The sequence below is a fragment of the Prinia subflava genome, chromosome 20 (assembly GCF_021018805.1).
Source record: "Prinia subflava isolate CZ2003 ecotype Zambia chromosome 20, Cam_Psub_1.2, whole genome shotgun sequence".
NCBI lineage: Eukaryota > Metazoa > Chordata > Aves > Passeriformes > Cisticolidae > Prinia > Prinia subflava.
Window position 1 is genome coordinate 3,138,362 of NC_086266.1, and position 14,567 is coordinate 3,152,928.

The 14,567-nt window shown below is 37.9% G+C and overlaps 1 protein-coding gene across 1 annotated transcript; it reads right to left on the reverse strand.

Moving 5' to 3' along the window:
* Positions 1–5,006: 5,006 nt before the first annotated feature.
* LOC134560592 (testis-specific serine/threonine-protein kinase 1-like) lies at positions 5,007–8,596 on the reverse strand. The gene has a single exon (XM_063416760.1). The coding sequence runs from the start codon at positions 6,290–6,292 to the stop codon at positions 5,333–5,335; it is 960 nt and encodes a 319-aa protein (XP_063272830.1). The 5' UTR covers positions 6,293–8,596; the 3' UTR covers positions 5,007–5,332.
* Positions 8,597–14,567: the final 5,971 nt, after the last annotated feature.

Below are 14,567 nucleotides of genomic sequence, written 5' to 3' on the forward strand. Positions count from 1 at the left end.
ACATCTTGGTATTGGTACAGTGAAAGATAATGATTAAAGCATGAAGAAAATTCAGCTAATTTTTTTGAGTTTGTGTATGTTGGAATATTTAGAATTTTATGTAATGCTAGGTAGAATGACTTGAAGTATAGCTTTGGCAAACTTTGAATATCTCTGTTATTCAAAGATAACAGAGATACTGTAGTCATCATATTTCAGCCAGACATGGAAGTAGGATGCTTGAAATTGCTGAAGTTTTTTTGGTTTAGGCATTTTTTTTGTGCTGTTTGGTTTAATTTTCTTTTTTTTAGTTAGATCTCATCAAAGGCAGAAAAACCAGGCAGCAGTAATAGTTCACAACAGTTCATGACTTTCTTGCTCCTGGTTAAGATCACTTTTGTCACAGATTGTGTTTCTCAGTGGCTTAGTCTGTATAACACATGTTCCGACTTTTAACAGTAATCAGACACTCAACACTTACAGAATCGGAGTACTTAATATTTTTAAAAAATTCCACATTCATCCTGTGTTTCATTTTCACTTTGTAAAGCTGAGATAATGTTATTCCTCTTCTTTACAAGGATATTGTGAGATAAACACATTAAATGCTGCAATGTGCCTGGGACTTATGCTAATTTTAGGTGTCTAACACAGTCTAGTAAACTAAGTACCTAACGTGTCTAGATGTTCTCATCTTGCAGAAATTGCTTGGATAAAATTTAGCATAATATGAATTATCTTTGTAAATAAGATGAAGGTCTAGGTGCTGATGCAAATGCCAATACCAACGTCTCCAAATGACTTGAATGAACTTGGATTTTGGTCCATTAAAATTTGTCATGAAAAATTTTCAACTCTCAGGTTCTGAAAAATTAATTTTCGTTCTGGTTGTGTCTTGTGTTATGAATAATCTCGTGATTTTTTTTCATAGGACTGTTATGTGCTCAGGAAGATTTGAATGTTGTATTTGTGTAGCTCTAATGTCTGTGACCATTTCTGTTCAGGTCAAAGGAATTAGCTTTCTGAGGCAGTAAATATCACCACTATTAAAGGCAGTCATTCATCCATTTACAAGCTGTCAAGTGGCATAACAGATAACTTGCCTTTTCTGTGTTAGGAGGATCAGAAAATGTTTATTTCCTGCAGTGCTGCTCTGTTAACCCCTTTCACCTCTTCCCCCTGCTCACTGCACCTTGTCCCGGATGGAGTGATGCACTTCACTCGAGAGAGAAGCAGCAGTAAAGGTTGTTAACATAAAACAGAGAGTTAAAACGGGATGGTAAATGTGACAGTGCTTTAACAAGGTACGCTTGCCTGTTTACTGCCTGAAGGACAAGGGCAGAAAAAGCTGTCAGGAAGACTCTGCCATTGAGTCATGAGGTTCAGGAAGGACCTGAGCCTTCAGGGCTCCTTCTCAGACTGCAGCTGGATCCAGTCCTGGACTCAGACCTGGCCAGTGGCTTATGTCCAAAGGAGTTTATGTGCACACTCAATCCTTTGCATCACTTGGCTGAGATTTCAAAGGTTAGGACAAACTATTCATCACTTCCCGAGGATCTGCTGTGGCAGGGAACCTTTCAGCCTTGAGGGTAACCTTGAGAGCTGTCCCTGCTCAGGGGGAGCTCCTGGAGTGGAGCCAGTGCCACGTGGGAGAGCTCAGTGGGCTGTCCAGGGTTTATAATAAAATGATTTGACTGATAGTGATATTTGTATAGTGGCAGGACGTCTGGGTCCCCGCTGCAGACAGCGCTTGGCTGCCCTGAAGCCATCTGTCCCCAGAGTCCCCAGAGTCCCCAGGAGGCTGGATGGAGGCTCCAGAGCCCTGCTGGCTGGCAGAGCAGGGAGGGAGGCAGCACACGCCTCACAACCAGCAAATTCAACCTCAAAATAAATCCTCTTTGGGGAAAATGCTGTGATACTGCAGGATACGGGAGTGCTGTCCTGGACATTGTGTTCTTGGTCAAATTGGTGTGGGTTTCTCCTTGTAAATGCTGTGCAGTTCCACCAAATCAGATCCTTTTTCACCAACAAAGTTATTAAGTTAAATTTCTAAAGTTATTTCTCTATGGAGGTTTTTGTTTTTGTGGTTTGAAGCACTTCTGATGGCTGTGCAGAGACCATTGTGATCGTGTTTAGAGGTTGTATTGTGGAAAGAGTATCTGTGTGAGCAAAACTATTAATTCTCATTGAACTAGAAACCCTTGGAGGAATTAGAAAGAGATTTTTCAAAATTTAGTTGTGAAGCTGAGTCTTGAAATATACTTCAATAAATATTATGCATGGTATTTCAAGGTACAGTTCTGAGACTTTTTGACAAATTGTAACTTTCTGAACCTTATTTTTTAATAAAATGTCCATGATGGCTCTGGGTGCCATAGCAAGGAGCATAAATTGAGGCAGGTTCTCCTTTAAGAATCCAACCCCTCCAAATAAGTTCAAGGGATTTTTAGATATAGACAAAACCCATCAATTCAATAGTTTCATTATCAGCATTCCAGTAAGTACTAGAAATAATTTTATTTTCAAACTAAATCCATGGAAATGAACAAAACTCATAAAATGAAGACATATTATTCATATTTTAAGTCAATTTCTTTAACTATTCTAAGGGCAAGCAAGATAAAATGTCTGAGTGAGTTTAATCTTTGATTTATCAAGGCAAATAAAATGAGGATTCTTTACATTATAATGTTAGTACAGCCAAAATTTAAATAGTTATCTTAAACATTTATTATGACTGCTGTATCTGTTAGATAAAAACCATTACTTTTAAGTGCCAACGATATAAGATAGGAAAGTGTGGACACTTCTGGCTAAGGAAAAGATGATTCTAAAACTCAGTCGCTTTTAATGTGTAGAGGAAAGTGCAAATTAAATTTTGTATCTGAAACATTAGTGATTACAACAATCTCCATTTTCATTCCCCAGTGCTAGGTACATGGTTTTGAGAAATCTGAGGAGATAAAAGCTGAGAGAAATGAGGAGTGACTGAGTTAACCAGCCTTAGTAAATGTATGATTCCATGGTCTGTAGTTAAAATAAACCCAGTGTCATTTTGACAGAGTTATAGCAGGACACGTTTCATGCCATTTACTGCATTCAACTGAAATTCTATTTCTAATAGGCTTATTGTTGTAATATTCACCAATACGGTTCATGGATCCTCTTCCTCTAGAGGTTTTTAGGACTTATATAAGTTTGTTTTCAATGGCATGTCCTGTCTTACTAAAAGGATTGGAACAAAACTGAATTCCCAAGTAAACCAGGATTGCAGAGTGCACCCTCCTTGAATGTGTGTCTGGTGTCTCTTTTATACAATTTACACAACAGAGTAGCTCACATCTGTAATAAATTCAGCCTGGGTAAGAGAGCTGTCCTGCCCTTTGATTTTTGCTATACATTTAGACGTATTTTGGCTGCAGACACACAACTGGAAATAAAGAATGTGTCTGATAATCCAAACTTCGTGAAAGTGGAAAAGGTAAAATAGAATAAGAAAATATTTTCCATAGATTCACCTTCTTTTTACTGCTGTGTTTTGGTCCCAGGTTAAATCAATGAAAGCAAAATAACAATAGGTTATATTGTTAAGCTTTCTACTTGATTGCTATCTCAAAGAATTCATAAACTCCATTTTGTTTGTCCAAGTGTCCTTTTGGTGGCTGTGACTTCTAAACATGTGGCAGTGGAAATGTGCCATGTTAATGTTCTCCTGCCACGAGCAATGAGTGTTAATTAGAGCTGGATCTGACTTTGTCTCTCCTTGGATTATTTAGGATAGTAAGAGCTCTGCTGAATGGCTGTTTGTACAATCCATCTTTTAATCCACTCTCTGAGGCAGAAGACTACTCAGAGTGAGGTTTGTAATTATTCCAGAGTGCATTTGATTTCTTAGCATCAAAAATAATCTCTTACGTTATTAAACAAAAAGGGTTTTTTCCCTAGAATAGATTTAGTTGTCCACACTTACTAAATGGAAAGAATAGTTTTAATTATGGTCAATGTTTTTTATTTGATGGCTTTGTCAATAGCAATATTTTATATTTGATATTTTAGCATAATATTTTGACAGGAACAGCATATTTTCTGTAAAGAGTAATGGGTGAAATAATGGATAAACATAATTTTTGTCTTGTCAAATTGTATGTTAGAGTACTTTTTGACACTGCTACTTTTCAGCAGCACTTGAACTTTACTTTCTCTCTGTTTTGTAAAGCATTAAACGTAGTAGCCTGACCCTTTCTAAGCAATAATTAATTATGATTAGGTCATCATTTGTGTGGATGACATTCTCAGGTGCTGGATAGATACCCTTGTAGATCAATAGTTGGCCAAATGTCTCTGGCCAAGCAGACCCATGAAATTATATTTGTTTTGCTTTATTTTTAGTCACAGGTAATTATTTGAGTACCAAAGAATTGAGTAATAAAGCTCACAAAGTCTCCACTGGGATTGGATTTTACCCACATGACATTTTTTGATGATTTTCTGCAGGAAGTGGCTGGACTGTAAATGTGTGCTCGCATATCTTATCCACTTGAATCAATCCTATGGGACCTACAGGTAAATATATTAGACCTGTGGGACAGAAGAATTCTTATTTTGCAGGCTTTTAAGAAGCCCCCTGATCAGGACGACCTTTCAGGACTGCAATGCAAATAAAATTATTAACATTTTTTAAGTTTTAGGCTAAACAACCACAGCATTGAAGGTAGACATTTCATTTTTTAACGTCTAACATAACAGTTCTTGTTATAGAAAAAAGAAATCTGTTATTCATGCATGTCTTTTGCTCAGCCAGTAAGTTTCAGCTAAAGGGTAGCTGATGGTTATTAATTAATGAAAACTCTTCCACCATTCCTTTTGACTTAAGACCTCTGTTACGGTACAACTGATTTGTAATCTTTGTTAATTTTTAAGTATAGAAAATGGTTTCCATTGCACTTTTTTTTTTTTGTTGAAAGACTCAAATTTGAAAGAGAAAATCAGCTAAATTTTGGTTCATAAGCAGTAGGTCTAGGCAGATCCTAGAGTCTGAGTACTAAAATAGACATAAATGGTTAAAAAGTGCAGTGGGTCTGATATTCAGATATATTAAAAAAATTGAATTGTCAAGTAGGAAATACATTCCTCCTTCAAGTATTAAATACAAAATGCTCCTCTGCAGTTTGGTTACATGTTCTAAAACTTCTCTCCCTCTTTATTTCCCCCTGTCTTTCACAGTCCTGACTTTGGCAGTGTTAAAGCTCCTCCATCAAGTGCACAGGAGAGGGGACACAACTGCCACGAGCAATTTGAGACAGGTTCTCTTTAATGTGAATTTAAACTAATGCAGTTCACAGAGGAGGCCCTGCTAAAGGAAATGATCCTTAAGGGGATCTGATCTCCTCCTCCACTCCTTACACCTACGCACAATGGTTCTTCTCGGGCTTTTCCTGCCACAGGCTTTGGGGTCACCACCTCCTGCAACTCGCAGGCTGTGCATGAGCTTTGGGTTCTGCAGCCAGGGATGTGCCAAAACATCATCTATGCACAGCCTCTGAGCCACATCGGGGTGCAGCAAGTGGGCGATGAGGTCCTTGCACTCTGCAGAGAGATGTTTGGACTTGATGAAGGGGATCCTCTGTTGCTTCTGAACCTGGAGCATTTCCTTGACGTTGGAGCTATCAAATGGCTGTGAAGCAAAAAGCATTGCATACAGGATGATGCCCAGGCTCCACATGTCCGAAATCCTGGGGTCACAAGGAATGTGCTCAAGCAGTTCTGGGGCTGAATACGCCAGGGACCCGCAGAAGGTGCTGCTCAGAACGGTTTTCCCGTTTTCATCCCGAGCCAGGGGCTTTGAAAAGCCAAAGTCCGACAGCTTGAAGTTGAGATCGCTGTCGAGAAGGATGTTGTCACATTTCAGGTCCCTGTGGGCAAAGTCCAAGTCGTGGCAATGCTTGATGGCAGAAGCCAACTGCTTGAACTTGGTGCGAGCGACGCTCTCCTCCATGGCGCCCTGGTTGGTGAGGTAGTTCAGGAGGCTCCCCTTCTCCCCCAGCTCCATCACGATGTACACCTTCCCAGAGGACGTCTCAAAGATCTCGTAGGTCTCGATGATGGAGGGGTGGTGCAGCCTCATCAAAGCCTCCATTTCCCTGGGGAGAAACTTCTCCAGGACGTTCTGAGAGATTTTCTTCTTGTCGATGATCTTGATGGCCACTCTGCATTTCAGGTGGTGGCTGTAGGCAGCTTTCACTTTGCCGTAGGAGCCTTCTCCAAGAGTGTCTCCGAGGCTGTAGCCCCTCTTCTTAAGCACCACGGTGTCCATGCTGGGAGGGCTGCAGGGACCTGCCCCAGCGGGAGCTGCTCTGCATGCTGTGCTGGTGGCTGTGCTCCACGCCTGGTGGCTGCCAGGGGCCGGCAGGGCTGGCGGTTCCTGGGTGTTCCATGGGTGATCCGTGAGCAGCTGCCCTGGAAGGATCTTTCTGTCACTTCACAGAGCTGCTCTGTGACATCGCAGAGGACAAAACTCAGCGTGGGGGCACTGGCTGCTCTGTGCTGTCACTGACGGTCACCCCGGCACGTTGCGATCAGAAAACAGAGATGATTTCTCAGAGATGTATTTCTCTTTTTGAGATGGGCAGAGCAGGGGGACTGTTTTTATATCTTCCTTTTGTAACACTGTGTTTCAGTTCTGCTGCTGCTGTGCATCATTACTGCAATATACTGTGAGTTTTTGGTGGATTTCAGGAAAATAACAAAAACCACCTGAGGACTGAGGCTTGGTGGAGCAGTGCACAGTGCATTCAAAAACATTTCCTCTTTTTTTTTTTTAATTTTTTCTTTTTGTGGCATGATAGATTCTGGTTTGTTAATAAGTTCTCTTTCTTGATTGCCATAAGAGCTGACCAACCTGAGTCTTCCAGAGTGTACAAGGGAGTCCCACCAGTTCAGTGTTTTATGTCAGTATTGTTTTGGGAGTTCTATGAGTCTGTTCTTTACTTCAGAAGAAAATAATTCTATGGAAATTCAAGATTGCCACTGCAGATAATCTCCCTGTGTATGCACCTTTCTTTCCTTGCTTTTAGCACTCAGTGCTAGTAAACTTCCCAAGAAACTGTAGAGAAAAGTTAATTTTTATTAGCCATGATAACATTGCAGGGTACAGCCACATAACCAGATTAAAGAATGGGAAATCACAGAAAACTGCAATCACTTTCAATAATAATAATAATAATTTTGTAGCTCTGTTCTTTGATATTAGGTAAAATACTCTGAGTTGCTTTCAAAGGGATGGAATTCTTTTAAAGATTTTGTTCTGGAGTCTCTAAGGTTACTATAAATGTGAACAAACCAGAAAGATCAACTGTAAGTCTGGTGTGATAGCAGCTCTCAAGGGATTAAACTTGGGGTTCCTGGGGTTTTTTCCATGTAAAGTGGTGCATATTCTTATTGCATATAGCTTTTTTTTTTTCTTTTAGTTTAAGGAGGATTTGCAGTGGATATTTAGCACATGCTGCTCTGCATATTTTTGTTTTACTCTTTCAACAACCACACGGAAGGGAAAATTTTTGGGGAAGGAGAAAAGAGCAACTCCCTCATGTTATGCTGGAGGAAATGTTCTTAAGGGCATGGACAATTTCAAATTATAGGTGTAACTATTCAGCATCGTGCCTTTGTCTGTCCTGGAGGAGCAGCCAATATCTGAACTGTGAGAGGGAAGCCATAAACCATTGTGATGACACTGGAAAGAACAAAGAGGAAAAGTCTTTAAAATACGTGCAAGAATGCATAAAGATTTACAGTGGACTATTACATGTGGTTGTTTCCAGGACATTAATTTAAGTGGCTTTTTTCAGGTGTAAATAAAATTGTGGCCTTGTATTAAATGTTGGATAGCCTCATATCACCTACTCATGCTTAAAACCACTCCAAGGTTTAGTGTAGATCTTCATGTCAGCCTGTTAATTCTTTAGGAAATGTGTTTTGCATGTAGAAATTTTTATATTTGGTGCAAGGTACCCAAAATGTATCATGCATGCTCTGCCTGTATCTTCTTATAGTCATCCCTTTGAAATTTATATAAAGGGATGCAGGAAATTATTAGTTGTGGTGAAATTGTTAAGCAGTGATTTCCACCAGAGCTAATACTGTGTGGCAATATTAACAGAATACTACTACAAAAATTTCCTCTCACAGTAATTTAAGGAAATGATCACGTTTGTGTGGGAATGCTCATATTTTTAGCATTAATATAAATGAAGACAAAATTGAGTGTCAGATCTGAGTGTATCACTTTATGCATAATTATTTTTAAGTATTTGACTGCTGGTGTTGTCACAGGGAGTGGATCTGGAGAGTGGTAGATGTTTGTTCCCTGCTCTGGAAGATCAGTCACAATGTCACCACAGAACCAGTGGATTAAGAAAGGGGATATTTTCTATATCCAGCAAAGCAGTTAATTCCCTCGATGTTAAATGTGGTTAAACTTAATCAAAATCTAAGTGAGAAGTCAGATCTATTATCAGTGAAATCCATTTTTGTCTCTGTTGGTGTTAATGTAAGATTTTCTTTCTCTAAAGCAGCTTATTGGTGTTTAATTAGAATTTTGAATAATACTTAGAATCATCAATATTAACAATTTTACCAAATTTATGCAGTGTTTTTTCTGGTGCCCATCTGTGTCAGTTGCAAATGTAATAGACTCAGGGCTTTAATGATGCAAATTGAATTTTCCAGTGAGAGAAATGCCAATATAGGCCAAGAATTAATTCTGAATCCAAAGGGGGAAGAGCAAACTATTAATTCATTATATCTGGCAGAAGCAATTCACTAGTTTCCTCTCTAGTTACTTCAGTTATATTTGTTCTTAAAAACAAAGGAAACCAACAATTCCTGTACATACTGTGCACATGGAGTTCCTGAATTCCTCATCTCTCAGACCTTTCTTTCTTTATTTCTTAATTTATTTTTATATTTTTTATATGTACAGACATAGGCACGATTTAAAATATTTTATATTCTATTTAAAATTTATTAATTATTTTAATTTTTGTTGCTTTCTTTATTTTTCTTGCTCTGCAACAGAAGTCAATACAGTGGGAACTGTTTGGCACACTGATAGTGGGGAGAGCATCTAGGAGGTGGAAACATTTTAAGCCCTGCATGAGTATTTCCTTGCATGCTAAATCTTCTTGTAAACAACTTTTTTTTTATAATTATACAGCACCATTTTATAAAATGGGGTAACTGGGGCATATTTTTTGGAATAGAATTCATGATGGAAGGAAAGGATTCAAAGCTGCCAGGGCCTCACCTCCACTCTACCTTAAGTCCCCTTTATAAAAAAAAAGTTTCTATTTTCTTTTCCTTTTTTTTTTTCCATTAGAAAACTGCCTTTGAAGTTTATTAATTATGCTGATAATACATCATTTAAATAATATTTTTGCTGGTTTCAGCTGGGATAGAGTAAATTTTCTTCATGGTGAGTGAGAGGCAGCGTGGGGCTCAGGGACCATCTGGGGTTTAACCATCAGAGTGTTAAAAGTGTTTTCCAGCCTTACCAGAATTAGGTATTGATTTTTAGTATTTATGATTTCTGCTCACAGAGATTTCACAACACATTCGTCCTGCTTTTCTAATATGGAAGAATTATCACACAATAAATTTAATGGATTTTTTAGAGTATTGTCACGGGAAGTACTCTGCTGGCATCAAATTCTTTCTTGGCAATTTCCTGGAATATTTTTCAATGTCTGAAAGAACTGTAAAATATTATTTATTTGTATAAAATATCTCTGGAGATAAAAAACTTCAGATTAACTTTTAATTCCAACCTTACACATGTGGTTTTTTTGTTCCTAAAGGTGCAAGATCTTGTGTACAACCCCTAATGTAGAACTGCAATGTGTGGTGTGACTTCTCCACTGCTTTCTGTTCTCTGTAGTTCTGCATTTTTGGAGAGCTGGGGTTGCTGATATTCCTGTGAGAATGTTAAAACCCTGGTGATGACAACTCAATTCATCATATTTTGCCTAAATCTGGCAAGAATGGGGAAACTGAAAAGCAAATTGCTAATCTTAGAGAGGAGAATGTTTTTTTTGGTGACCCAAAGGTGAGGCTTGGGTCAGAATCAGGGATTTCAATTTTCAGAATTGAAATTCTTATATTTCATGTTCTTCTCCACTTGGTGGACTTGGATGTTGTGGATGTTTTTTCTCTGGATTGGCATGAGTTTATACTCTAAGACCTATCAAAATAGTTTTCCACAATAAATGTTCAGTGAATTAAGACTTGAAAAACAAGCAAAAAGAAAAAAAAAAAAAAGAAAAATTTCGAGTAATTATTAAACATATTTATGTTTTAGGTTTGTCATTGACAAGTTTAAGAACACTAGAAAAGTCCTTTTATAAGTTTTCTTAATATTTTGCTTATGAATACAGTTCTTTGAATGACATGCTGTGAATATCAAGTGAGAAAATAGTCCAGGTTTCACAAGAACATTGCATAAAACCAAAATGAGAACAGACTGTTTCTGTGAAATAGTCACAGGTATTGACCACTGCTTGGGGAACATTTTCTTCAAGGTTTGTAAGGGCATTTTTAGGCATTTAAACTGAAAATAAACAGTTTAATTAAAAATAAATCCCACATGCTGGAAGAAGTACATGGTTGGTCATGTGGTAATTCTTTCAGGTTTATATTCTAGACAGAATTTAGTAAATCCAGCCTTACCTGTCATGAAATCCTTTTGTGTCAGAGTCAACCTACACGAGGAGATAAACAGATGGTAGAACTGAGAGCACACAAAATGCTAGCTTGGGTAAAATGCACGCTGCTGATAACCCACTAAGCTTTCCCGGGCATGCTAATCCTAATTTATGTTAAATCGTAATTAAGACAGTTTTGTTTATTGCTTCTAGCCATGAGCACCTGGAAGACTGACTAATCCCATCCATGTGTTGGGGACAATCCAGCTGCTATTGTTCACTCAGAATGCAGAAAAAATTGTATTTGTGAGTTGTTTTTGTTGGTGTTTTTTCAGGCATTTATAGAGGTCCTTTTCCCCACCGTATCAGGAACTGGAACAGAAGGAGCATCCTAAATAAAATGGATGAGGGGATTTTGGGAGCAAGAGGCCAAAATCTAAATAGGCTCACTGTGTTTGCAGCCAAAGTTTAAATCAGAGTATCTCTGATATGCCCATGCAAAAACAGATTCACAACTTCTGTTGTAGCCGTGCCCGTTTGGTTTTGCACATATAATTAGGCAAAACTCAGATTTTCAGGACTGTGAAGGGTTTTGTTCAGGGGGCCATGGGTGGTAACATTAAAGTGAAATGATAAATGATGGGCAGAGGAAAAGGGGCAGCATTAACTGAGTCACAGGAGAATAAAGCCAAAGGAATGGGGAACACCTAATCCTACTTTCTGTAAAATTTCATGTTTTCAGTTGCATCCTTTTTCTTATTGTAGGCTATAACTATGTTCTCACAAATTTGTTGTATTTGTATCAGGTACGGGTTTTTGACCTGCTACAGGTATTCACACAATTCCATCTATTATGGATTGTGCCATCAGTTGAAAGGAATTGTTTTCTGTTTCTTGTACAGCATTTCTCCTTAAAATGTAGATAGGAGGACCCAGGTCAATATAAAGTCTTATTGTGAAAGATTTTTCTCTTTAGAAGAATTCCTGCCCTGGAAGTGTATTCATTCTAATGACTTCAAATCATCCCATTTAAAAACCATGCAGGAATGGTGATGTTTTTCATCTTCTGTTGTTAAATATTTGAGCTATTTAGGGATTTCCTGTTCTTAAAAGCTTCATTTTCTGCCTTGTTATGATGGAAAATATGCAAACTACTCTTAAGTGACAACTATATTCTCTGTGCTATTTTGAAGTCAGCCCATGCAGAGATCCCTTGCAGTGTGGAAATTTGGACCTAATTATCCATTCATTACATCCTGAAAAGTATTTGTTGAATGAATTTTTCATCAGGTCGTGGTAAAACAGAAATAAAGGATTAAGGACTGAAGGTGAGCATGTTTTTAATTGTTAGTTCAAATTTCAAGTGTGAGTGCAACTGCCTTGTAAACCCCTCTGATTCTTCTTGTGTTTAACTCATGGCATTTGCAATTATGTGGATTTTCTTGCCAGTTACAATTAAGTTTGATTTTTGCAAGAAAGAAAATTTAGAAATGAAAAATTTGCAGTGTACAGAAGTTTGTTATAGAGCCTAAAATGAATGACATATCTGTAATAATTTCATGTGGATTCTTCTTATGGACAGCAGAGAGCAGCAGTGTGATGACCTGAATCAGAAGGAATAATTTTCAGGAGCACTGAAACTAAGTTAAATGCTTCCAAAAAAACTCCAATTATTGCCTTGATAACCAGTGCAATTCTTTTTTGAGAGACTTTTGTAAAAGAAATGAGGAGATTGTGAAGGAAAAAAAAAAGACATTTCCAATAAAATAACAATGATGAAAATAATTGTCAAACCAGATGTTTACATATATTTTAAAAAGTGACAGCAGAGAGTGGATAACTAATTAAGGGAAAGGAAGGATTAGTGTCTGAGCTGTGTTTAGAACTGTCCAAAATGATGATGTAGAGCAAAAGACAAACATTAGCTCACAGACTATATTTTAAAGAAAAAAAAATACTTGGATGTGTACTTCATAGTCTGAAAGTTGGTAAACTAAATAAAATGAACTTTTGGGAATGATTAACTGTGTCTACAGGTAATTAGCAATTCATTATTTTTGTTTGTCTTAGGAGTTCCTGGGTACAGATCAAACCACATTAAATCATTCAGGGTAGAAGTCATCACATACAACATGAAATATTGTTTCTAAGGATTTGCAAACAGTTTTTCCCACTTCATCTGATATTTTAGCTCAACCCCCCAATTTGCAAGTTTGGATTTTTTTTTTTTTTTTACCAGTGACTGTGTTTTACCCTCCATTATTTTCCATAATAAAACCAGGATGTGGGCTCTGCTGGGCAATGAACAGATATAAATACCTGTGAGTCAGATAAATTATGCTGTGCCCGTTCATGCCAGGGAAGCTGCTGCCCTGGAGGATGCAGCAGATGCTGTTGCCCTGGTGATGGCTCCTGGAGTCTGGATTGCACCAGGCCTGCAGTCCTCACCTCTCCTTGGCTCTTTGCATTTCTGCAGACAGAAATGTGGACATCTCATATCTCATCTGGACAAAGGCCACAAATTCAATGCAAAGAAATGGAGCAGATGTGTGAAAATGGCGTTTTTGATCATCACGTTCCCAAATTTTGTTTTATATTTTAATGTGTTGACTGATTTTTCTTCAAACTCATTTCTGTGGTAGGTGTTAGCTAATAGATTTTTAATTTTGGAAAGATCTAAGCTCCTTTTTAGGAGACAGATACTAATGCAGTTGTTTTATTTTGCACTACAGAGCTGGGTGATGGTACCAAAAGTGTGGCAGGGAGCTGGGGCTGGTGTGACAGTGACCTTATTCTGACTTTTTCCTGCAAAACTGAACAGACTTTGTGATAAATTTTGGTCCCAGGTTTTTGACACCTCAGTGTCAAATCACTTTAACATTTCCTTAAGATCAAACAGTCTGGTTTGTGAATAAGTAATGCTGTGGTTCTTTGGAGATATTCACAATGTTGCACACAAATGATACAATAATTTTGTCAGTCAGAGACTGAATTAATAGAAAAGCCTCTGTTTTTTCCCTGAAATGGAAGGGCTTCCTCATTTCTGTTGAGGTCTCACAGTGGAACAGTAATTGTGAGTAACCCAGAGAATACAGGGGAAGAACAATGACTGAAGACAGGAATTGTGAAAATAACATAATGAAAGCCAAATCAAGCTAATGAGGTTTTTATTAAGAGGTAAAGCTTATTGAACTTCTCCTGCCAGTTGGCTTTTGGATGATGATATTAATTATTGTGTTTTGGCCATTGCAGGACTGGTTTTCCTGGTGGACCCAGGAATAGCTCTGTTCCTTCAGAACTGACACTTTCCATTAAACATTCTGCTTTTCCCCTCTACCTGCCTGCCTGAGACTGCTCTTGCTTTGTAAATGGAAAAGCTTATTATTTATGGAAAAGCTTATTAAAGGCAATGGGAGCCTTGGCACCAGCGTGGTTATTCCAGCAGTTCATTGGTGTTGTGCATCAGGAAGGATAAGAATACAGAATTCACAGAGCTAATTTAGGACCTATTCTGCCTTTTCTAATTGTGTCTGTGTGTATGCTCTTCTCAAAATCACTGAGAGATTTTAATCTATATTCAGTGTGGTGTGAAACCTTTTCCTTATTTGTGTTAAGGCAGTCAAGTCTTACCATTACTTTATGGTGTTTATTCTGCTTTACTGCTAATGTGCTGCTGAACTGTAAACAAATATAAACAGGGTTATCAGGCAAAATGCATTAACATAAACGTTTTAGTATCATGCTCTTTCTGTATCTTCAAATGGACTCAGTATTTAAATGAAACATTAACCCTTACAAGCAAAACAGAAAATTTACTGGGTTCTTTCAGTAATATTATACCACTATTACACTTTGCAGTGTGTATTTTGCTAAGTTCAACCTTTGAAAAGTGAA